Source organism: Epinephelus moara, chromosome 5 (assembly GCF_006386435.1).
Source record: "Epinephelus moara isolate mb chromosome 5, YSFRI_EMoa_1.0, whole genome shotgun sequence".
Lineage (NCBI taxonomy): Eukaryota > Metazoa > Chordata > Actinopteri > Perciformes > Serranidae > Epinephelus > Epinephelus moara.
The window spans coordinates 34720246-34746812 of NC_065510.1; the positions used below are offsets into that span (position 1 = coordinate 34720246).

General features: G+C 41.4%; 2 protein-coding genes across 2 annotated transcripts in view; one reads left to right on the plus strand and one right to left on the minus strand.

Annotated features, from left to right (window-relative positions):
- LOC126389773 (myosin-10) overlaps positions 1-26567 on the plus strand; it is a 667776-nt gene that overhangs the window by 488437 nt on the left and 152772 nt on the right. The gene's annotated exons all lie outside the window — the stretch shown is intronic.
- LOC126390880 (macrophage mannose receptor 1-like) lies at positions 15909-16310 on the minus strand. Its single transcript, XM_050045372.1, has one exon. It carries the CDS (start codon positions 16308-16310, stop codon positions 15909-15911), a length of 402 nt encoding a protein of 133 aa, XP_049901329.1.

A 26567-nucleotide genomic window follows, 5' to 3' on the forward strand; every position in this document is an offset into this window, starting at 1 on the left:
AGAGCTGACTGTGTCATCAGGAGGTGGAGAGGGTATTGGACGGTGTGTCACCTAGGCTTAACGCCAGCCAAGCTGCAGACCAATGTTGGAGACACTGTTTTTTAGCAAGTCATCGCTGTGTTTCCAGTGACTTTCTAGCCCCTGTGATTCTTTTTTCTGGGGCTTTTTAGCCCTCAATCGTGGGTGATTTTTAGGGACCACTTCCTGTGTTTCCAGTGACTTTTTAGCCCCCAAACATGGGTGTTTCTTAGGGACCTCTCCTCTCCCTACTAGGGTAGCGGGGAGGCCTACTGCTGTGGATCCACTACCCTAGTACATTAGGGTATACTACAGGTTTTTTATTGCACTTTTTATGATTACCTCCTGAGCTAGTGCAACCTTAAGGAGCTTTTATTCTTTTAGCCTTACCTGATATGATAAAGTTGATGTAGGTATTTCACCCAGTAGTCCTAATTGCACTATTATGTTATTCAAATCTGCGCCGTGCATGCGTACTACATGGTTGTCTGCTGTGTGTCTTGTTTGTATATGATAGTTGTATCTGCTATGCAGCTATGTCACACTATGTGCCCAAAGCAAATTTCCCACTTGGGACAATAAAGTTTATCTTATCTTATCTTATCTTACCTGTTGCTGTGTTTCTGCGTTTTTTTAGCCCCTAATATGGGTGTTTTTAAGGACCCGTTGCTGTTTTTTTCAGTGGGGATAGTGGCACAAAAGGCAGTTACTTTCACCGAGACATTATCGTTTTTCCAGAGGGGAGTGTGTCCCCAAAACCGGTTATTTTAAGCCCAAACCTAACCAGACGTTAAACACGGCGTTGTTGAAATGTAAAGTTTCAACTTATTTTCGACATAATAAGGTCGTCACGCAGAAAGGCCCCTACATATTTATAATAGCCTAAATTATTAGTGATGTATTAATGTGTAAGCATTTGCATATTGTCCTGTGCTGACTTGTGCTGACTATGTACATCTCAATCTAAGTAGCCTGTAACTGCAGCAGTCAAACAAATGTAGTCGAGCAAAAACAAAAAAGTGTTTTCCACCACTGAGAGTTTTTAAATGAGGTGAACTGAGTGTGATTTGACCCCAGACTTGGTGTAACTAACAGACACCCCTGAAGGATCAACAGTAACGAGATGTACTGAGGAGATATGGAGATAGCAATCTAATACACAGTCTGGGAAACAAGTGATGTCAGAAGGGCGAATGGCTGGATACTGTGCTGTTTCGGTGCACACTTTGCGCAACACAATGCACAGAAACATCAAGGGAGACGCAGCTTTATGAGAAAGGGCTGATGTAGGAAAACAGGAAACGTTTAGAGAGCAGTGAATAAAAGTGGGTAAGTCAGAAGAAAGACTTAAAGGTGGAGGGAGGGGAGGAGAAGTGTGTCGAGGAGGGGGAGGTGACAGGTGTTTCATGGTAAGAGAGTTTGTTTTTTCAAGGGGAGGAGTGAGCAAGTGCCCCGCTGCCTGGTCTGGTCTGCCCCGATGGGGTTCTGGCAGTCTGGCAGTATGGTATTTCACATAAAAACAGACTGCTGGTATTTCAGCCCATACCGCTTTTAAGGTCACACGAACCAAATTACACGATACTAAGGTCATATACTTTAGAATACATAAATACACACGGAGAGACGTGAAGAAATACACGTTACATAACATAATTCTAATGTAATTATCCAAATGGGAGCATGAAATTGGGCTTTGTGGAGAAAAGTCATGTCCTGAGAGAAAAAGGGCGGAAGAAAGAGTGCAAATGGTGGTGACAGGGTGATTAAACTGCTCTCTCTGCTGCTACAGTGGAAAAAGTTAGGCGTGTGGGAACCCCGTTTTTGCGTGTGTTCAAGGTGACAGAAAGGAGAAAGGTGTATGTGTTATTCTTTTGAAAATACCAGAACAGAAGACTGAGTTTTGACGATCCTTTACAGAGACAGAAACGTGTGAGAAAGCTCAGAGTGAGACCGTGTTTGTGTGAGTAAGCCACACTCCTCATATAATATTATAATGTGTAATGGGATATGTGCTAAATCTGGCATTGGCATATGGTTCCTGTGTTAATGAACTGTGCAGTTCAAACCCACAGAGCATCGTAAAGTTACATAAGAGAGCAGGACTCAGCTTTCTGGAGAGAAGAGACAGGCCTGGCAGAGACTGACATCAACTTAAATCAAAGACAGCCTCCTTGGAGCAATTTCTCCCCCTGGTGGAAGTATGAGAAGAAAGTAATGGATAAAAGAGATGACATCAACTCTTATGAGGAAGGTTTCTAAGAATACAAGTTTCCAGATTAAAATAAAAACCTTTCTTAGATCACCTCTTTAATTCTGAGATGTTGCTTTTTGGGACTGCTTTATCCCTGTCATAACATCAGCATCTATCAACTTTTCAAACTTTGCACTTTTTCCAGTATTAAAGAGGAACACCACTTAAATTAACAATGCCAATTTGTTATTTCCATGACCATGGAAAAATGCAATCAATGTTTGTGAACATTAGATGCTCTCTCTCTCTCAAAGCCAGGCATCAGAGAAGTGCCAGTGCATTCATGTGCTCCTTGGATGGCCCCATTACCCAAGTTAGGAGGTGGTTAGGAGGGGTGTTCATGAGCTTTAAGTCATATTGTCGAAAATCATTGATGCTTCAAAGAAGATGTGTTGTATTTTATTGCTCAGAGCATTAAAAACACAAAGCTCTATATAAAAAGGTGCTGTTTCTGCACCAGTACATCCCTTAAAACTACTAAAACGTTGACTGATGAATGCTAATAATCAACTATTTAAAGCCACTCTACGTGGACAGCAGCTAATGGTTACAACCTTAAACCATTTTACAAATTACATGTGAGCAAAAATTGACATGCAATATGTGAAATAATAAAAAGATTATCACCACCACCTAAACATTTACTTTCATCTGCCATGTTTTTGCATTTATGATGTCAACATGCAACTAGTGCGCCAACACTTTTGCTGATTTTCTGAGTTGTTGTTCTGACTTGAGGGCGATCACATGAATTTTCCCAGTGTTGAACTCATTTTTCCAGTAGCTCTGACGCCACATGATTGCAGGGTATATTTCAAACTTGTGATGCTTTACACTCTATGGCATCACAAATTTGAGTTTTAGCACTTGGATTTGGATTTGAAGTTGTTTACTATTTTTCTGGACCATCTCAGACCACAGGAAAAACATGAATTCTGAAAATGAGAGTAGCTCCCCTCTAACTTGCCATACAGTGAAGACTTCCCTAAAATCTCCACAAGATGGAGCCAAACACTACAACATAGAAAAAAGTACATGCCTCCAGGGCAGGTTTTGATCCAATGCTTAGCACAAAGGTACTGAGCCGTGAAGTCAACATTGGCAGTGCAGACACACAAAAGGCCAAAGGAGCACCATGAAACCTGATGTTGATAACCCGTCGCTGCTCAGTTCAGCTTTTTCCATGGCTTCAGTGTCAGAGACGGGTGTTAGGACCAGCGGTGGGCAACCATGTGTCACTGAAAGGCAGCAAATTTTGACTTTCCAGCCCCACCAGCTGATTTAACGTCAAGCACACATCAGAAACTTGAAGAGTATCACCCCTAGCCATTGTTGGGTTACAGGTCTACATGACCATGGTCTTATCAGATAGTTTAATGAGAATACCCACTGTTAAATGTTGCTTTCATCTCTCCTCCTTCACTTGTCCACCCTCCCTGATATTTAATTAAACTCTTCTCGACAGACTGTGAGTAGGTGGCGGAGCTGAGGGATACTCTCTCCCTCTTTTTCACCTCATCTAAACTATTTCTATCTATATTCCCCCGCCGACCCTTTCTATTTCTTTAATTCATTTCTTTTCACTAAACCTCCCTGACTCCCTTTCCCTTCTGCCTCTCCCTAATCATTTTTCTCTTCTTTCTCCCTGTCTCTCTCACCCTCCTCCAGACTGTGACAGCAGAGCGCAGCAGCTTTGAACCTGGTTTTATTCAGAGCACGCTCTTGTCTCACATCACCCACGGTCTCCTGATTAGACTGCCCCCCCCTTAGCAGTCACTGGGGCTCACAGCAGCCGACTGACAGGGAAGGAAAAAGCTTTTCCCAGGCAGAGAAGCAGCACTGCCTGAAGACTTGTAAGCCAAATATCCTGCTCGTCTGGGAGGTGGGGATTACCCTTTGGCCGGCTGCTAGATCCTTCGTTTCCCATATGGGAGTATTGGGTTTGAAAACCACAAATATGGAAGCTTGTTCTACATAAGCTGCTGTAAGGGCAGATGTATAGGGAATGTCGGGATTTTAGCCCATGGCACTTAACACCCAGTTACATGAAAATCTATAGCATTACAATGGAAAAAAAATGATTTCATGCTGGTTGGAGACATTCGCTGGCCTACTGGCAAGTGTGCTGTTCAGACTGTTCAAGAAATGCTGTGCAGCCCCTCAGCTACCTTAAAGCTATGTTTAGCCATTCATTTACCTGCCTCAGACGTACCGTATGTAATGCTCACAGGCTGTGTGTATGGAGAATAGTGCAACAAAAACATCATGTGAATTTAGACCACATGCCTTTTAGCTATCTTTCAGTTTGCGCCCGTTACAGCACAAGTAGAGAATGTTTGCACATAAACTGGTGGGAATAGAAAATGTAATGTGATATATAAACACCTGAGGCCCGTGATTTATTGTCCTCACCCATGACTGTGTGCTTGTTCTCCAATTTAGCAGGGAGAATGTTAAACACCTTGCAAAGTGGTGTGCTAATTACAACCTCAAAATCGACAAGACCAGAGAGCTCACTGTAGACTTCATTAGGTCTTGAAGCTGGAGACACACTGGTATTTACATGAGTAACATCCAGGTGGCCCTAGTTTCCAGTTGTCGTAGGTACCTGCCTTAAATGTTATCAGCCCATTAAATGGCTGTTATCAGTTGTCATCGGGAGTATAGATTTTATTGAGGTCGTATGGCCCTATTCTGCGTCCCATATCTATGTTTATTGTTGGGCGGTGACCTCTAGTGGTTGTAGTAATTATCATGTGAGCAAAGGAATAAGTCAGATGATGTAGTATAAGGAGCAAAACAAACACTTTCAACCAAGAGACAGCTGTTTATGTCCCGTGTGAAACCACTACACTTATGTGATGCACTTAACTTACCATATGGACATGACGTAATGTGACCCAGAGTGACGTAACAAATGTAGTTATTTTAAGCCAAATCACAATCTTTTCCTTAACCTGACGAATGTTTGATAGGCATCATCTTGGCCACTGGTAGGTGGACTTTGCGTCATCTGAAGCGTTACAAAGGTAGTGATAACAACTGATCATGGCCAACATTTGAAACGGGTGTTGTTGGACCTCACCAGAGTCTCTACTTCTTGATGGGGTAAAGATGGCCCAACTCCCCCACAAAGATCCTGGTCAACTTTATAGTGCTGCACGGAGAGAGAGTATCCTAACAAAAGCCATGTAATGGGCTATTAAAACTGCACAACACATCATCACTGCCAAGGTTCATCCATTCATGACAGCTAGATACAAACTTTTCACTATTCTGCCCTCTGGGAGGTGCAAGTGTCAGTGGGCCCTGACATGTTTGGTTTGGAGCAACTGTTATTCACTGTAGTAAGTATAATAATCATCATCAGGATAAAACCTTTTTCTAACTGTGAAATAAACAACATTCTCATCAACCTCAGCTACTTTGTATGCTAATTAGCAAACACTATCGCATGCTAACACAATAACATCTTGAACTAAGATGGTGAACATGGAAAACGTAATACTTGCTTAAAATCAGTGTTAGTATGTAAAGATAACATTTAGCTCAAAGCTGTTGTAGAGGCTGTCGGCCCTTATTGCACTACTCTATATGCAGTATGTGTACAGTGTAAGCAACAGTGTAGCTACACTGTAATTATCTTGCCTTTTAAAATAACTTTGAACTATTTTTAGCAAGCTGCTGTACACCCGTCCATGACAATAAAGTTGAAATGAATTAAATCCCATGCTTCCTCCCCTTTGCCATCTTCTTTTCCTTTTCTCCTGAACCCCCTCCTCCCTCTCCATCTGTCCCCAGCTGTGCATCCCACCCTCCCTCGCTACTTCCCTCCTTTTACCATCCCTCATCCATCACTTCCTTTCCACCTATTCCTCACATGCACGCATCCTTTTCTCCCCATCCCCATGGAGATGCACTACAAGCTGACAACGAATGTAACCTTCCATCAGCAGCGGCAGACTAACACAGATATCTCAGTCTGCAACATTTACAGATAACCCACATCTCTCCCTCCACCCTTCATTTTCCTATCCTATGTTTCCTCATCCTTTGCTTGCTCCAACCCCGATGGAATGAGGGTCTTATGAAGATAAATGACGCCTCTCCGCTTCTTTGCCCTACTCCCATCTGCTTCGTTCGCAGCTGCGGTGGGGAATTCCCCTGGAATTCTTCCATTCCTGCCTGACAGGTTCACAGCATCATTTTTTTGTCCACAAGGAAACAGTGAAAAAAGGCTTACGCATGGTTGGCTGGTGTAACTGAAGACATTAGGCAGCCATGATAGCGATTCAGAAGCTTGAGGCTCATCAGATTTCAATTACGGGGGAAATGAAGTGAAAATCTGAAGAGGCTTTTTGATAATGAAGGTTATTGAATATTTTTCTGACACTACACCTCTGAAATAACTTCGGTTCAAATTAGATAAAATATGTTACTCTTTGATAATGGATAGGGAACATAAAGGAATAATTTGGCATTTTGATAAATACACTTTTTTGCTTTTATTCAAGTTGTATGAAAAGATTGATACCACTCTATATTAGGTGTGTATTAGGTTACAACTAACAGCTTAGCTTAGCCTAGCACAGACACTGGAGACAATGGAAGTCTTTCTATCAGCACCTTTTAGCTTGGTAATTAACACATTTTTATCTTGTGTAATGTGTGAGATATTTTTTTTACTGTTCAACTATTTCTGGCAAGCATTGGCGATTCCAAGGCACCCATAATTGGATGAGAGGGTGGAGCTGTGGAGGAGTGAGGTGTGGATGTGACTGAGAGCCTGAGGTGATGCTTAGCAGACAGCCTGTCATGTCACACCCTTAATTATGCATAACTTTAACTCTTAATAAATTTCAAATGGGTGAGTTTTATAAAGGTTCACCCCCCATACAGTTATCATGAACTGGAAAATGAGCCATAAAGACCAAAATCATTTGTTGTTCCAGGCTGTAAACATCTTTATTTCTGCTGTAAGTTTGGGAATCTTAACATGGGGCTACGGGAGTGACAGGCCCAAGTGGCCATTCAGTGAACTGCAGTTTTTGGCACCTCTGCCTAGGCTTCATTTTGCAGCCGCAGAGGATGCTGCTTGCTGTGAACACCAGACCAAATCTGGTCACAGTATCAGTTAAGAAGAGGTCAAAGGTCATTTACTAGTAGTCAGCGGAAGGCAGTAGACAAATCAAGGAAGACATTCACATCTGACATCACAGACCATATTTGAACATATACAGTTTTTACCATCTCCACCTCATGAACACTTAGACCACCTATTATCACATGACTGGAGTTACATCGTGACACCTAAACAAGTTCTGATTGGTGAAGGAGGCCACAGTCGAAAGCATACCGACGTAAGCAGACCTTGTGTTTACAGTAATTTCAAGTTTACTTAATCCTATGCTTTTCCTACTGTGACAAGTAAAAATGTATTCTGTCAAAAAGACCTCCTGTGTTGTGTATGCAGCAATCTCAAAAACAAAACGTTCACCCTGGTTGTTGCTGTGTCTAAGAAATCCTCCATATTTTCAAACTAAGGTATCTAAATCCATGCACTGTATGCAATTTCAGTTTCCTGATGAATTTGATACTCGAATGAATGGATAAAACAAAAAAATACCATGTTGTTACTTCAATTCCCCTTTCCACATATTGAGCAGAAGGGCATGAATAAATCAAAGAATGAGCAAACTCCTCACAACTCTGCAGTCAGTAGCGCTTGTGTGCATGGGAGGGTACGTAGGCGCATTTATGAGACGGAGAGGGAATGTTTAATTTAAAATGAAGACAGAAAACAGCCTCAGAGGAAAGCAGTCTATTCCACTCGCTCGGGCACCTTGAGCTACTTACAGAGGCAGCAACCCTGAAGCCCAAAAAATGTATCAAGGACGTGCTGCAGCCTTCTTTCTGCTCACCAAAAAGTGATAATACATTCAAAGTCTTTTAGAATGAAGCAATATCTCACGCAGCCAACATGTGTCAAACAGTGATGATCCAGCAGTCACTGCAGGGACGGTGTGATCAGTGAACATTAGGTTTAACTGGCTTTCTGTGTACACAGATGAAGATAGATGCAAAAATAGATGCATGCGTGGATTTATCAGTGTGTTCAACAAACAGAGCACCCTGCCTTTGTCCTTCTGTGTCTTCTTTCTTTTAATAATCACTGAGCAAAAACACACACACATTTCTTTTCCAAGTGCTGAGTCCAAAATTGTGAGGTGAATTTTTACTTTGTTACATTAAGAAAAAATACAATGTTTTTAGTCCAAATGGGTTCAAGTGTTACAGAGTCGGACCTGGAGATGTGCACTGATTGTGTGGTGGTAGCCTCACCCATCAGAGAGACTAAAGGCCTGATCATACCAGGATGTAAAGCGCCGAAATTTCATGGCAATTTCAATTAACTTCAACAGAATTAGCGGCTCTGCTCAAAGAGATGACATTAATCCACACAAATGTTCTTTGTCAACTTTAACAGCATGTCCTCATCCCGATTTGTCAAATTCTGCCACTTGGTCAGTGGACTTTATGTCTACATACGATGTGTTATATCCTCCTCCTCCTCCTCCTCCTCCTCCTCCTCCTCCTCCCTGACACCTTGTCATTTTATGCTTGTTGCATGCTTTGTATCTTTTAAAAATACACTTATGTTTTCACAGGAACTGTACAGTTTCTGCTCACTGGAGACAGTCTTTTTCAAAATAAACTTAAAACATTGGCAAAACACCTCATATTAACATTAATTTCCTTGTGCGAGAAAAGCACATGGTTTGGTTTAAAAAAACAAAACCCTCATGGTTTCACTTTACGTTCACACGGGAAGCAGACAGTGGTCTCCTGGGTAAAATTTAGGGCTAATTGGACACTTCCACCTCACCTCCCACTTGCTCTGTAGAGACCTTCCAGCTCCTACATTGTTACTGGCAGCATGTCCAAATTATGCTGTCTGGCGGTGTTATAAACTGATGCACCTTTTGCTGGTGGTATAATACGCTGCTAGTCAGCGTTATAAATTCACTCCACCTGGCGGCATATCATACCGCCACGAAAGGTGCCTTTCTGCATCAGTGTCTGACAGTGAAATCACTGACAAAGCAGCAGTATTTGATGAGTTTGGAATCAAGTTGGGCTGACTTAAACTTTGGTGAACTTTGACCCGTGAATTTGTGCCACTGAAACACTGGGAGTAACTGAGCTGATGCCATGTAGTTGCTGGTGGGCAAAACACAGGTAGTGCTAACGATACTATTTGAACCTAAACACTGCTGTTACGTCAAGTTGGTTGCAGACATCTTTAGCAAGCTAACAGCCTGTCTTCTATCAACCTCAACCTTTAGTTGACCCCAGGAGTGTCGATTGGGTAAAAATACATGTTGCCAAACTCTAAATCTGGCCGAACAGCAGGATCTGCCCATCCATTTGTCAAATAACAGGAGCCAGGTCAAATCTGGTATACTGCAGTTTAGAGCTGTTACAAACGCTTGCATCGCTTTTAAGGTTTAAGGCATAGTACCTAAATTGCACTTCCTCTGAGTGTGGGTTGATCATTCTTTTGTTGATCAGATCATTTCTATCAATCTGTGGGGCACAACAGCTCACAGTGACTCCTCGCTACTTTGCTAGCATTGTATTTTGTGTGATGAGAATGATGCTTTTGCCCACCAGCGCTATGTACTGTTACTCCTATAGCAGCTGTCTTGAAAGTGCTGACCTATAAGAGGACGGACAGCCACAGAGGAAGTCATCGTAGCTTATTAGCTGTGTTGCAGCATCCACTCTTTTTATCACCTTTTCTGTCGTATTTTAAATAAACTGTGTGAACTTCCCGTTAGCCACCAAGATACGCTAATGAGTTAATGAGTTTGCTACCTGACCGTTGGAAAGCTCGTTAGCCCGGAGAGCTTTATTTTCCTCTTCAGTAACTTTTTATTGAGCAAAATGGTACGCAATGGTGAACAAAATGCCAGGAGGGATGTAAACAGCAGTAGAGAGAAAATAGAGCTAAATGGACTTCATTTACATAGCACTTTTCTAGGCTTAGCGACCACTCAAAGCGCTTTACAACACAGGCCAGCATTCACACACACATTCATACACTGGTGGCAGAGGCTACCATGCAAGGGGCCTCCTGCTTATCAGGAGCGACAACCATTCACACGCTCTCTCACATGCTGATAGCACAGCCATCAGGAGCAATCTGGGGTCCAGTATCAAGAACACTTTGACAGGCTGCGGGGACCAGGGATCGAACCGACAACCTACTGATGAGTGGACAACTGCTCCACACCAACTAGTGGCCAAATAGTGAATCAAAGGATAACTCGCCAGGTACAGCAGTTCACCAACTGACCCTGTGGGTAGTCACTATGCCACCAAGCATTTGGCCCCTCCTGTTTCACATGGACGAGCGAATGTCACTTTGCCAATGCTGCCCAAGACTGTTTATTCAGTGACATACATCTGAGACAGTTTTATAGTATGTGATAAAGAGCCAAGTTGGGACACACATACCTACACATACACACACAGGTTCAATGCCAAGTTCAGGCCTTGCACCAGCTGTTAATGCAGAAGTGTAACCTACAGATGAGAGAGGAATGGGTGGTGTATGGGTGGGGATGAAGGCTAAGCTGGCCATCTCAGCAAATGGTACCACTCAGTGGGCGCATTGGGATGTGCAATTATATTTTCCTTTTACCAAAATTGAAACATGGTAGGAATGAGGACATTTGTGAATAGGTTCCTTTGATTTCCTTTGATGTGAAGAGCTGATGCTTAAAAGTAGTTCATAAAGTGATGATGTGCTTGGAGCAAAATGTTTGATGAATACTTTTTGTGCTTTTTGCAAAAAGAAGAAGACGTTTACAGGGAGAAAGAGAGAGAGAGAAAAAGTGTGTGTGTGTGTGTGTGTGTGTGTGTGTGTGTGTGTGTGATCACTGGGATGACAATGGGCTGAAAAGCACATTTTCTGTATGTCTCTAAGTGTAACAGAATTTAGCACCATGAAATGTCTGAGAGGTGTGTTAGATACAATATTTCTGAGCTTGCAAAAAGCAGAAAAAAGAAGCAGCTCTGCACTGTTTGATCCCTATGTCAGGGCCTCCTTGGCCAGGCAGAGAGAGGAGAGAGGAATGTAACGCTCCTGGCAGCTCTTTTCTTTCTTTTGCTCCATGAAACGTAGCTCTGTAGGGGATGGACCAGAGGTGAATGCACACACAAACTAATGTAATAGCTGAGTGTTGACCCAGAGAAGAAAAGCCGTGTGAGAAGGGATTTCCCCTCCTGGCAGCTGTCAGTCAGTTTTATGTGAGGGTAGATGTTTCGTCTGATTTTACATGAAATCAATAAAGATAGTGCAGCTCAGCTTTGCCTGACATGCAACCTTTCCCTTGATGTTCTGTAAATTACTGGCAATCACAAACTATTTATTCAGTTCAAATGTGTATGCACACTCCTTCACCTTTCCCTTAGTTGCATAATATTTACAGTAAAAGCAGTACAACCACAGTCTGATTGGCTGCCTACTGAGCAGCTTCACTGGAACAGTTGGGGGTTAATGCTGCTGATGAAGACTTACATTATCTTCTTTTAAGAACAGACTCAAGACATTTTTGTTTAGCTGTTTAATTCATTTAATCTGCATCCTGTCTATGTACAATCACTATAATGTCTGCTGTTTTATCTTTATGTGTCTGTATAAGATTGTGCCATACAGATAAATCTGACCTGGAACTTAATGAGGGGAGGCAAGCAGTGATGTTTCACCTTTTCCCACCCAGATTTATCCTGTTATTTAACTTCTGGGCTACTACTGTCATTAGAGGTGTACGTGTATACTAATATGATGATGCAAAATTTACTGGTGTGTTTGTGGTGCTTTTTGTCATGTCTTTTTGTGAGTTGTCCCTGTGTACATTGGGATTTTGGACTTTTGTGAACTGCTTTACAAACAAAAGCCTAAAGCTTTAATCCAAAACAAGGAAAAAACCCAAACCTGGCATGTATTTGTATTTTTTCTTAACAATAATTTAGAGGTGCTGAGGCTGGGCCATTTCATTTTGGACATTTTATAGACTCTGTGTAGTGATTAAGCTCCTAATGTGGCTGAAAAAATCCCCAAAAACCTAACTAACAGAGCAAATGTTCTGCTGAGACCACAGACTTTACAAAATAATCGATGTAGTCACCATGACATCACCCAGTGGTTTGTGGAATCCTGATTTGAAGTCTCAAGTTTGGCATTTTAAGTGTGCTTTGAGTGGCATCTTGGGTGTTTGGAGTTAGAAGTGATTTGGATGAGAGGGCGTAGCTAACCCTGGTGCTTCTTGCTAACTTGATTGGCACGGTGCATTTACAGTCTTTGGCTGTGTTCAAATGGGAATCTTGAGCTCCTGTTTACATCATGTGAAACTGTGAGCATGAACTTGGAGCTCTCAGAAAATCTCCAACACATTCTCACTGCCACCTCGTCACATATTGATGTTTTGGTCATGGACTTTTCATGTCCACATACGACGTGCAAGGTACCCTGGGTGTGTTGGTTGTTGACATTCTGGGACACAGTGTCAAGTTCTCTTCTTTCAAGATGGAGAGGAAATTTTACGTTTACATACAGTCTCTTTCAAAATAAAAACACTACGTTGGTACAACACCGCGAATTGACGTTTTTTTTCCTTCAGCAACAAACACATGTGGTTAGGTTTAGGAAAGAAGAACAGGGTTTGGCTTTAGAATCTTACCGGCCGCAAGCACCTCTCTCCTGGGTGAAAGTTGGTCTTTGTTGGACCCATCCACTGCCCCTCCTGCCTGCCCCAGTTGGACTTTCACTGCCTCAATTTTCGTTCTTGTCCCGCCGCATTTCCCACCTTTTCTCGTTGGTGTCTGACTCTGCAAGTCACTGCCCAAGCAATGGATTCCGACGACTTCGGAGTGAGACAGTGCTCAAATTTCTACTTACGAGATTGTACAGTAAATACCACAACAGCAGGGCGTTCATATGGACCTATCTTCAGCATATGGTTAACTGTGAAAATGCAAATGCTAATTTTAAGTAGCAAAAAACGTGCTTAAAACCATTAAACAAAATGTACTTATCTTCAAAACCCAACTTCTGAATCCTTAGAGGGTCTTTTAGTAAACCAAACACTGAACCTGACTTTCATAGGTGATCAATTAACTGTGATGACCTGAAAACGCACTGAAATTCTGACAGCTACAGCTATTTATTGACTTGCCAACAGATAACACCTGTCCCCCAAAGCGACCATCCCCTTAATTTTGAGAAACTTTAAGCCTTAATAACATTTAAACGGCTAGTTATGAAAAAATGAATTCAATTTTTTTTTCACTTTCAAGTTGGCTTCATTTTCCGCCTCTAAGGCTGCTGCTTGGCTGAGAGTAACAGCAGGCTTCCCTGAGTACGCTGTCAGTGATTTCCACAAACAGAGGCATTGACACTTGACCAGTGCACATCAAAAACTCTGGAGCTAGAAACTTGGATATTAGGTTTTGCCATGGATGCATGTAACTCCCACTCAACTGAAATACATTATTTAGATTATACTTGAGTGACATGTTTTTGTTTTGCTCCTACTGTAAGTGCAATAGGTTTTTAATTGTAAATGAATTAATTGTAGTGACCGAGCTCACATTTCTTGTGGTTGTTGATTGCATTATGTTGTCAGTTACCATATAAATAAATGCTGTTGTATGAGTGCAATGGGGTGACTTAGATTTGCAGCAATTTAGCAAACTTGTGACTATATTACAGGGTATGTTTAAGAAGTGACAACATTATGGTTGTCATGCATTCATACTATCATCCCTGGCTTCATAGGAAGCAGTAGTTTGCATTTCCTCTATGCACTCTACATTTAGATAATTATTAAAGAAATTAATTAACTTTTGGAAGTGCAGTAAGTTCCACTGTGAGCTCCATGTTTACCCCAACAGCTTGACTGACCATAACAAAGGAATGAGGCTTAGTGAAGAGTCAGTTACACATGTTTTAGGTTTGGGAGGACCCTGAACATCACATCACATTCTTTGGAAGTCATTGCTACAAGGTGAGGGTTTTTTTCAACAATGAATATGGCAAATACAATTACTGTGCCACAGCAGACACACTATCAGTCAAGAATCGTGACATGGAGAGTTCAAAGACTGAATAAGTTTATTTTTTGTTGAGCTGTCAATGTAACTTCTTATTCCAAAACAACATGACCTTAATTTGTTATCGCTGCCCAAGAGGGGTGTAGACAAAAGCACAATGTATACAAATATCAGTAATGAGACAAGATTACCGAACATGTAACTTGGCAAGTACAAGTGCCCAGGTACCAGGCAATCAAATAAGAAAGTAAGACAGAACAATAATATCCAGCAAAAATGCAGATTTAAAGTTTAGATTTAATTTTACATCATTAGGTTGTGTAGTCTGATTATTTTTTTACCCCAGATCGTTTAATTGGTTCTTAGTTTGTGTTAGCTACATTTTGTGTATGTGTTGGCAGCTACTGACTTCCATATTCTGTACAATGCAGTTTATATCTTGCATTGTCTTTGGCACTAGAAGATTGTTGACCACAGACTCCCAATTAGATTTATCCATAGGGGGGACCCCAATACAGCAAGTTCAGAAGATGAAATTACTTGGTGTCATGTTAATAAATGATCGCTTAAACTGGTCAGATCACATTGATGCTTCTGTTATAAAAATGGGGCAGGGTATTGCTATGTTAAGGGATTGCTCTTATTATGTCACGCTGTCCATTAGGAATCAGGTGACACAGGCTCTTGTCCTTTCACATTTAGGATATTGTGTTGATGTGTGGTCTTGTGCTGCAAAAAAAGATATCAAAAACTTCAGCTTGCACAAAACAGAGCCGCAAAGCTAGCTCTGAACTGCTTTTTTAAAACCAGTGTTTCAAAGATGCATTACAGTCTGTCATGGCTGACTGTTGAGGCGAGATCAGCATCTAGTCTTCTAACATTTGCTCGAAATGCAATGGTTGATGGGAAACCAGATTTCTTTACAGAACAACTAGTAAAGATAGGTTCAACACACAACTATCAGACTAGACAGGTTAGTATGGGTCGTTTAGAACTTCCAAAGCCGAAATCAAATTCATTAAATAACACAGTCATCTATAGAGCCAGTATGCAATGGAACTTGTTACCTATGTACATCAAACAAATCAAAAGTGAACGGTTATTTAAGAAATCAATTAAACAAAAGTTAATGAGAGAGACAACACAGGAGGAAGGATACTAACTGTTAATGGTTTTTGTTTTTGTTTTCTGTTTCTTAATCTTAAAAATCTTAATCCAGAACCACAATCAGTTTAAATCCTGGTACATGAATTGTGTGATAACTTCTGTATATGTCATTTCAGTTATATGTCACTTTGATTAGTCTGTTTTAATGTGTAACTTTGTCTAGACGGACAAGGTGTCAGTGTCTGTATAATATGTTTTTATATTAGTGTTTGTAATGGTTTGATTTTTGTTGTGGACCCCAGGAAGATTAGCAGCTGCTGAGGTGGAAGCTAATGGGGATCCAAATAAAGAATAAAAGAATATCTTGTGATACATGCCATTTTAATTTACCAGATACAACATTTGGAATCTTTCACTGGCAGATAAAGTTGAGTTTGTCCCGACAGTCCAAGTTCTCCCACAGTCCATCTTTGGTTAAAGCTCCACAGCGTCTCTGTTTTGGACACTGCCGGTCCTGAGCTCCTTCTTTGGACCAGGCCTGGTACACCAGAGGGTTATTGTTCACCCAAAACCAGCGGTCCTCCAGGTAACGAAGGCCGATCCACACCCACTTGGTGATGTGAGCTTTCTGGATCTCTCTCTGGGCCAGAAGGCGCTCGTTTTCAGAGAGCAGGCTGGTGAGGTAAGCGTGGCTTTCTCTGCAGTGCTCCAGAGCATCCTCCCACGTCATCCTCACCTCCACTGCCTTAATACTGATGCAGTAAAAAGGCTTGTGTTTGGTTTCTCTGTCATCATTCCATCTTCCATTAGACATGATATGTCCAACAGGCTCATTATCATTCGCATTATCTGGTTGCCCTCCTTCCCAGTTATTGTATGTAATGTAGCCCCCTCCTGACCACTTCCAGCTGTTAATGTTGCTGGGATCTCGATGGAGACCAATCCATCCGTCTGTAATGTTTACACCTGCAGCCGCCACGAGCCTGTCTTGATCACTCTGACTATCAGCAAAGGAAAGATCGGTGTAATTTTTTCTACAGTAAGTCTGAGCATCAAGCCACGGCATTCTTATAGGAACAAAAATATGTGTCCCTATTTCTCCCTCAACAGCTGTGCAAAGGAAAAGTAAGAAGATGGTTGTCTCCATGGTTGTTGGTCTGTAGCTCAAGCTGAAATTGTTTTCTTTGGCTGCTCTCTGTGATGGTATCAATTAAAGGTGAAGTATAATCCAATACACCCTTTGTCAAATTCAGTCTCCTCAAGGTCCACAGTATGTGCACTGAAAACAGAATCTGGTTTCCACACACAGCCCTGGCTCTGTAAATGGGGAACAAACAAAGCGGCTCAGACCAAGCTAGCCGGCTACTCTCCCTGCTCTTCTTTCTTGCCGATGAGCGACGGAGCCACACTATAATACTAATAAAACATCAGAGATGTCACCGGAGCTTCTGAAGGAGCAGGAGGGGTGTATTTGTTTGTGTGTTGAGTTCAGACATCAACCCTCTATGTGCAGAATTGCAGACTCCACCTCCACCAAAAGGATGCGACTTTGCATGCGCTGGTTTGTTTTACAAGCAAAAAATATCTTCATGGTAGACTTAACAGCCAAAGAGAAAAACAAATGACTTACACAAACTCATAAAGGATACTCAGCAGAACAGCAGGTAGTGAAACCTAGAGTTGCATTGTAGCTCCACCTTTGTTGACACTGGAAGGAGTGGTATCATGGCACCATGGGTGGATAATGAGACAAGTAACTGTAACTGCTCTTTGTAGCCATTTTGTGTCTCTTTGTAGTTACTTTGTGTGTCTTTGTAGTCGTCTGTTTGTAGGATTTATTCTCCCTTTTGGTGTCACTGTGAGTCCCTTTGTGTGTCCTTGTAGCTGTTTTGTATCTCTTTGTAGTTATTTAATGTTTTCTTTGTGGTCATTTTAAGTCTCCTCCTGGTTGCTACGTATTTATTTGAGTGACATGTGCATGAAGCGACGTGATCTGTATAGAGAAGAAGCAGTTTCCCATTCATTATCATCTTCATTGAATGCTTGTAAAATGAATACTGTTTGACAATACATAGTTTTTGCAGTGATAATCTTAGGAAATTACATTGTAGTTTTCACTGCAGCAATAACATCTAATTTATAACTACAACTTTCCATTTCCTTTTATATGAACCATCCTTCAGTTTTGATTAGAATGAAATTTCCATTTCAGGTAAACAGGTTTGAATAGAAATCTAACATTATCAGGCACAAATGAAAACGTCTTTTATAAGTTAGTGCTACATGAGAAGACTCATAATAAATACTTCATGATGTTTTCTCCAACATAATGACAGCCTGGTGATACAGCATGCTGCTGTTGGTTTTATGTACTGAGAGCTCCACAGCTGAGACTTCTGCAGCCATCCAAATACAACGAATGTCAGTGAAATTTTTCATTTGAAAAATGCACAACAAGGTCTAACTCAGTTATATCTTGACGAAAACTCTGTCTGTGGGTGTGTCTGTTCTACGTTTTTCTCCTCACTGACTTGGTCAATCCATGTGAAATTTGGCACAGTGGTAGAGGGTCATGGGAGGATGTGAATGAAGCAATATTACATCAATTGGCCAAAGGGGGGCGCTATAGCAACTGATTGAAATTGCAAACTTTGAATGGGCATATCTCATGCCCCGTATGTCGTAGAGACATGAAACTTTGCACAGAGATGCCTCTCCTCATGAAGAACAAAAACCAGTTTGAATTTTTGGAAAAACACTTAAAGCTATAGTTGGTAATGTTGGAGAGCTAGCAAGATTTGAAAGTGGCACCTCCTCTAAGCCCCCCCCTCCCCCCTTCCCGTCAGTGCTCCCTCCAAAGCCACGCCCCCACAAACTTGAACGTGCATCCTGCAGTACACTGACAAAGAAGAGACCGAAAGGCAGGGATTGGTCAGAGTTTTTACAGGCCTGCAGCTGCCACAGAGGTTGGATTTTTTTCGTTCCTTTTTCTTAACACATTATGTATTGACTACTCTCAGGATGGAAGGAACATTTCACCCAGTATAACAAAAAGTGTTTCTGAACAGGATTACCAACTATAGCTTTAAAATCGATCTCTTGAAGTTTGACAGATCTGCATGAAACTCGGTGAACATAATCTAGGGACCAATATCTAAAGTTCCCTCTTGGCAAAAGTTGGAAAACTTACTAAAACTAAGCTTCTATAAGGCAATGCATATTGCGGAGGGCNCTAAACTTGGTAGATATGTAGAACAGGACACCTCAAGGTGACTGGAGAAATTTAACTCTAATTGGCAACTGGGTGGCGCTATAACAACAGAACAATGCTTAAAAATGGCTAAAATGCGACCGATCGCTGTGGCTCCCCCTGTGGCCCAATGTTATTGTTTTTTTTGTCTAATTTTTGGTATGACTAAGTCATATCAAATGCTGTACATAATCATGGAAACTGTCTGTGTGTCATTCTGTCAGTCAGTCATTCTGTCTGTCCCACATTTTTCTACTCACTGACGTGGTCAATCTATGGGAAACTGCACATAGGCATTGAGGATTGGCATAGATAGAAGGTGACAAAGTTACCAATGGGTATGGACTAGTATGGTTTATATTTTCTACCAATTACCAAAGAATTACCTAATTTCATTCGGCTGGAAGCACATCTGACAGTATAAAGCTGTTCATAAACAGTTTGTTTTTTACACATTCAGCAGACACAGAGCTACATTATCATTCTTTTAGAGTTTTTTAATCTTATTTTGGTCTCTGAAGAAATTGGCTCTTTAGCTGCTAAATGCTTGGTCTCAAACTGGGTCTTTCTAAAGTTTGTTTCCAAGCAGGTAGCATTAACGTTTTTTTAGAGCTTTTTTTTTTTTCGTTGTAAACAGCCGTCTGCTGCTGGAAAAGTCCCTGATGAGAGCGTAGGGTGTGAACCAGAACGAATTGTAGTTGTAAAACTAAAGCAATAATCCAACAGATCAAACAGTCTATAGAGTTATGGGGCGCTGCAGAGTCAGGCCATAATTCATTATGTGCCCCTTTCATATAGAAATAGTCATGTCATCTATTGTTAATCTGAAAATATTGATTAGTGCAGCTTAAACGTGATTCTACATACATACCCATGCATACACTTCACGCTGCCTCAGCACTCTTTGTTCACGCTGTGCTGAGCAGTTTGGGGTGCTTGCTGACATACTGCATGTCTGTATGTAATGTAGTGCAAAATTATGTAGTGAGGGCAGGGTGTGAATTACAATTTAAGGGAACACATGATTAAAAAAAAATACCTTATTCCTTCCAGACTAAGTGTCAGGGACACCCCTAGAGCTTTAATCAGCACACAGAGACAAGTTCAGTGTGTGTGGGCATATGTTATTAGCTCAGTGTCGGTGTTTTCCCACACTCTCATATGCATACTGAAACAAAACAACTCATACTGACATGATTGAGGCCATTCAGTCAACTTTGGCCACAAAATGAACACAAGTGGCTCCACACAAGTAGCCTCTGCACTCACAGCTATGACACACACATACAAAATATTTGACTGTGCCCAGGAGTAGTTTGATTCAATGCCGCCTCCGCTGCAGCTGTCTGCGCCTGCTCCAGCTGAAGAAAATTATCTTTTTGGAAATGACACACAAGAGATCCGCTTTATCTGAATGAGTGTGAAAAGTGTTATTGTTGATAGAATGCTTTGTTACATTTCACTGGAATTTCCTGTGGCTTATGAGTTAAAAACAGAGTCCCCACTTTGGCTTTGACCGCGATGTTGAATCATTTAAATAATTTCTCATCATTCAGGTGGAACTGGTTTAGAAGCTGGCCATGAAGTTCATTACTATACACACTGAACTTCTTATTACTGGCTTTCCACTGTCTCTAAGTGGAAAGTCTCTTTAACCCATTAGTTTTAAGTGTCCTCTGACACCAGTGTCATAAATATACCATACAGTATGAAGAAACCATTCTTAAGGCCTCACAGTCTCGGTCTATTAATATGACAAGTAAATCACATGGGTACTATAAGCACTTGAGAGGCCATGCTCTGTTCCAGATTTACAAGCAAGCCAGGGTCTTGGACAAGAAATTGATGTTCTCCTGCTCATTGGAAAATAATTATGAATAATGGCTCATGCTGAGGGATCTTAACAACAGCACAGAGGAAAAATGACACGACATTCTGCACTCTGAATAGTAATTATGAATATAAGATGAATAATTGCGATCTGGCAGGTGTGAGAGGAGTATCTTGGTGAAGGAACACAAAACACATCAGGGCTGTTAAAATGTAGACCGACATCGGTGATGTGTTAAGACACATTACAGCAGTGCTACCATATGTCTGCTGTTGAATCATTACCGTCAGTGTAATATAGATAAATGCATTCACTTCATTTATTATTTAGTTACACATCATCACATATGTGAAGAGTGGAGGGTGCAAAGACAGCAGTTTCTTTTAGTCTGACTGAACCAATTACAGGAAGCCATAATCAAATTGTTGCCATTGACTATGCTTTTGCTCCTTTGTGCCAGTGATTCATGAAAATAGAGCCCCAGAGGTCAAAGGGGATGAAAGCATATTGTGTAAATGAGACGCTCTGAGTTCAAGGATCTGACGGTTGTCTCATGAGTCTTCCTCTGTTCTGCTCTCAGTGCTTAACAATAATTCAAGAATGCTAATTGGGTTATAAAGATGAATTAGTAGCTCCACTGTGCATATTTCTGTCTTCTACTTGGACAGGACTTGCTTTTAGCTTAAAGTGAAGAGCGCAGTAAGTAAAATCTTTACCTCTTTACCTCCTCTTAACCTCCTGTTTCTGTTGTTTCTCAGCCTCTTCCCAAGTGTGGCGCAGAAAACATAATCACCAGTGAAGCAGTTGAGTTTGTATGTTCATTATGTTTATTTATGAGTGTGTGTATTTATGAGTATGTATGTGTGTGTATATGTGTGTGTGAGAGTGTTTAAGGAGTGAAGGGGTCTGGATGCTCCCTGGCCCCCGGGCCAACTGCATTATTCAGAATAGAGATAAGAGGCTCCACACTCTGGACCTTTCTGATACTGCTTAACCTCGGCATGGTTATACAGTAAACACACACACACACACACACACACACACAAACACACTCACACACATACAACCCTGTACTTCTATACTTGAGAGGACTCTCATACCCTTTTTACACCACAATTAGTGCATGTATGCAGGTATTTAAATGTGGGGAAAAACAGGCAATAGACTGCTTTCATATTTCAAGAGGACCAAGGGTCTGCAGCAGTTGATTATGCCTTTTTTTTCTGGTATGTCATGTTGGACATCACAGATGGGCTGGAAAACAGCTTAGTAAACAGTATAAAGCACCATGGAGGACAGTAAAGATGTTACAGTGGTTAGCTCTTTGTTATATCTGTTACTTATTCAGTCTCTTGGACTTGGTGCAGACTAAATTTTGAATGATGCTTGGACAGAGACTGACGGTATTTTGCGGCTGCCCGTCATTGCATTGCACCAGCGTAGAGGCTAAAATTTGAGTGTCCACCCCAGTGTCGTATTTCCATCACTGCTGACTGCAGCCAATAAATACCTGTGACTACTGCAGAGTCAGTCGTCCATGGAGTGAATGCCGATTGCGGCATCTCATTAAAATACAAAAGCCAGATATTAGTGGGTGTTAGTGAGTTTTCGTCCAGTGGGAAAGGGGCTTCATTGACATAATGCAACCCCTGGTCTAGTGTTTCTCAATGGAGGAGGGGGGTGGTATCTCCCCCCAGAGAGAGTTCTGAGAGCATTTATGTGTGTCTGTTTTTAATGCCAGTTTGCCCTTTCATTCAAATGTACATTTTCACACTTTTATCAGACTTGCTTTTACCACCATCCTCAGGAGACAATTTTTTAATATATTTTTTTCCTGAATCACTTGTGTACAGCTTTTCATTCATTTCTATGGAAGGGCATACGTCAGTGCTTTGGACGTGCTCCTCCATCAAAGGGCGCAGCTATCCTACTTTTGCGTGGGCATGTTGGAAAATCAAGGGCAAGAGTGCTTTATAGAGAGGTGGGGGACTTGGCCGAGATTACAGCGGCATCCGCTTTGCTTTTTTTTGAATAGCAAGAAGTTTCATCTATAGGTCAGTGGTCTGTGCAGGCGGCTCTCCTTGCACTTTGTTAGATCTACAAGTACCACAGCTGAAACTGACTTCTCTGCAACCCACGGGGGAGAGGGTGGCACAGAACCATCAAGCACAGGGCTTACACTGACTTTCAAAGCAATTTAGCTTATTTCCTTCAAAAGTTAAGATAAATAGCCCTATAATATACATATTCTTATGCTTTTTTCCAGTAGCTTCAGACTTCTTCCTTGCGAGGTTGCTCTTGTTTTCTGTTGGGACAAACAAGAAGCAGTCTTATTAAAACTGCTTGCTGATTGGTTTGTAATCAGTAATGAGTCCTAATTAAAGTTTTGATGTCAGATTTCTAACCCTTGCATTTGTTTAACACTCATGAATATAATTTCTATTCACATGGTAATCAAATCTCTTATTTGGCATTCAAAGACATGCTTTTTTAATGATATAACTCAGAATAATAATCAATATTAACATTCAAGGAAGACAATTAGTCTACATTTTAATGGATGGTGGACAGTGATAGTGTAGTGGTAGTTGATGTGGTGGGTGCACTACTTGGTAGATGGGTAGGTTACCGAGGAGGAAGTGGATATACTCTCCTATATATTCTTGTAAACAGCCAGAAAAAGAGGTGGGTATACCCTGTATACCTGCGTATACCCTTGGAAATGTGCTGGGTGCTGGCCCAAAGAAGTTGAAAACCACTACCCTGTACCCTGACCTTAACCATCACAACTACTGTGAGTTCATTCATTCATTTCCATAACTGCTTATCGTGGAAAGGGTGGTGGGGGGGCTGGAGCCTATCCCAGCTGACACTGGGCGAGAGGAGGGGTACGCTCTGGACAGATCGCCGGATGATCTCAGGGCTGACACATAGAGAAACCCAACCAGTCATGCCCACATTCACATCTACTGACAATTTAAAGCCACCACTTTACCTAACCTGCATGTCTTTGGACTGTGGGAGGAAGTCGGAGAACCCGGAGAAAACCCACGCCGTCACGAGGAGAACATGCAGACTCCTACTGTAAACGCCTAATCCCAACCTTTACGCTTTTAACCATACCCTAACCTTAACGTAATTCTAACCTGTGCCTTAAAACCAAGTCTGAACCCTCAAACGGGCCTTTGAAAGTCTGTCTGAAGATGATATTGACTAAAATGTCCTAACTTCACAAAGAAGTCCTCATTCTCAAGGTCTAATGCTCAAACTGGTTCTCACAAATACAGATGTACAAGTACACACACACACACACACACACACACAAACACACACTGCACCGTCTCTTACACACACAAATACACAAACACCCTTTACAGAGGCCATCTGATAGCCTACTGAATAACCTTCAGAGGCAAAACATTGCATGAAGGACAGAGGAGCCCACAGGGATTCAGACTCTTCAGACTCTCTCCTTTTAAAGCTTAATGCTAATCCCACAGTCAGTCATGGCCAGCCAAAAATATTTCACAGAACATGCAGGAGAACTCATCTTAGAAAAGAGCCACAGTTAGAAAGTTTGCAGTAACTGATGATGTAATAACTTATGCAAATAGCAGACTTGTAAATAAACAACAGCAGAATAATGTACTGTACTGAGCTGCTCTACAGTTAGTTATATATTAATTTGTAAGGAGTGTTTTTAATGTAATAACACTGATTAATAATGCAATCACTCCTCAGAACCTCAGTTAATACATTTTTTAATCAACATTACTACATCATCGTGTCGCACGTATGTACTGTTACGACTCTTTGAAATAATACTCTCAGGGTTAATGTGATATTGTGACACAATTTATACATTATTATTTTTGTCAAAGCCACTGGGGGAATTAGAGGCCAACATTAGTAAGCTAGATGAAAGGGAACTATATGTGCACAGCATTTGTGGAATTAAAAAAAATGCCACTTGGACTTCTATCACTGTGTGTTAATTTCATCAGTGTTTATAGTCCAGGTGATTGGCGCCAAATTTGAGGCGACACGCTCACTTTTTCATAAAAACATGAAACCTCGTACACTAGTACAGTTTGGAGTCCGGAACATTTTCAGAAATTGAACCATAAACGCAAAAACACCTTGTGGCGGCAACGGTGTGGCGGCATTTTACTTTCTGCCTTAACTGAATTATGTATTTTGCGTCATATCTCCTCAACCAAACATGCTAACACAGAATAGGTGATGGTCAAAGATAACAATGATACCTATACAACATCATAAACCAGGTAAATAGTTTATGGTGAATTTAGTGACATGAGAAGAAATCACAGTATCTGAGAACCAGGGCAAGACTTTATAATATCAATTGTGTTGCATGCATGTTTTGTAGAGTTTCAAAAGTGTTATTCTTTTGTTGCTGAATGCTTACAATACAGTGACTGTAAAGCACCTGCATCTTAGCTTAAAAACAATGTGCCAAACACAAAGATTTACTTAAAAAAAAACCTTCAGAAATACATTGCATTGTTTTGTTGTTGAACCTATTTACTGTCTCCTTCACAGTCGCCTCCGCACTGACACAGATCTACACACTTTAAGGAGGGTTTTTTTTTTTTGCCACCAGCAGCCTTCCTTGCAGCCACAACTTAAGAGTTTAAGGGTGGACTGGCTTGAGTTTTTTGGCATGCAGTTTGGTGCCATCTCAAGTGCTTGGATCCAACAGTGTTCTCCCTAGGTACACTGCTCACTTACATGCTATTATAAAAAGTGAACATTATTTTCACGTCACCTGGATTATTACAGAAATGTGCAGATTAAGCATCTATCATAGAAAAACATCCTTGCTGATATTTGTCTTTTTTGGAACATAGGGGATTAGACAAGATAGAGTAGCAGAGACACAAAATCAGTCAAGATTTACTTGTGATTTTGCAATAGGTAATGGTGTAGTATTACTAAAAGAAAACAAAAACAAAATCACTGCCTTTGTTGCCGTGGAACATTTAAACAACACGACAAAGAGGAACTTCAAGTGTTCCTCTTTCTGGGAGGTCCAAGTCATTGACCCAGCGCTACATGGTTACTTTTGTCAGGGTCATAATGTGTGTCTTTNCACACACACACACACACACACACACACACACACACACACACACACACACACACACACACACGTAAAACACACACAAACAAACAGATGTATGAGGTCAAACCTTTATAAGCAGGCCAAATGACCATCATTAGGCACAATCAAAGCAAGGGTTTAGCCAAACAATACGACAGAGAGACACTTTTAAGGGTGACTTCTACACAAATAGCACTAATAAGCACAACAAAACCCCAAAAACTGGTAAATATGAAACACTGGAAAACCTTTGTCAGCTTCAAGGTGTGCACCCCTACTGGCACTTAGCTGTGCAGCATGCTAGCTTACTCACAGCTGTGTGATACTGCAGAGTAAAGCCCAGTTTAGACGAAACCATTTTAGAATGTTGCAAAGAAGAGTTACAGCGGTGTGAAATGGCTGTCTGAGCTCGACTCAATCCGACTGATGGTGTCACCTACTGTTGGGGTCTGCTATTTGTCTCCACCCTGTGTTCTCCTCTGTTTCCCCTTCCCTCCTGTTCTTTGTGTTGTGTTGTCTCCTGGCTGGGCGGGGCTCCCGACCTCATCACCTCCACCTGCTACCATTCCCAGCTGACTGTGATTCCACTGATGACCTCTCCACTTCTCCTCCTGCTGCATTTAAACCATCAGTCCGTCCTTTAAGCACTGCTTAACACCTACAACTCAGCTGGTCAAATTGCCGGGGGCTGATTTTAGAACGTAAAGCACATCATCTGTGTCTACAGCCTATCGACTTGTGGTGAAGTTTGCTGGTCAAGTCAAAATGACCGCAGACAGCATGTTTGCTTGCTGTGGCAGTTGCTTCATCCTTGCCGAGCCCTCTTTTTACGTCTGTCCATGTCTGACAGAGGGTCACTGCTGCT

What these genes read in the sequence shown, in the direction of transcription:
- LOC126390880 (XM_050045372.1), bottom strand. Translation starts at nt 16,310, where the DNA reads ATGTCTAATGGAAGATGGAATGATGACAGAGAAACCAAACACAAGCCT.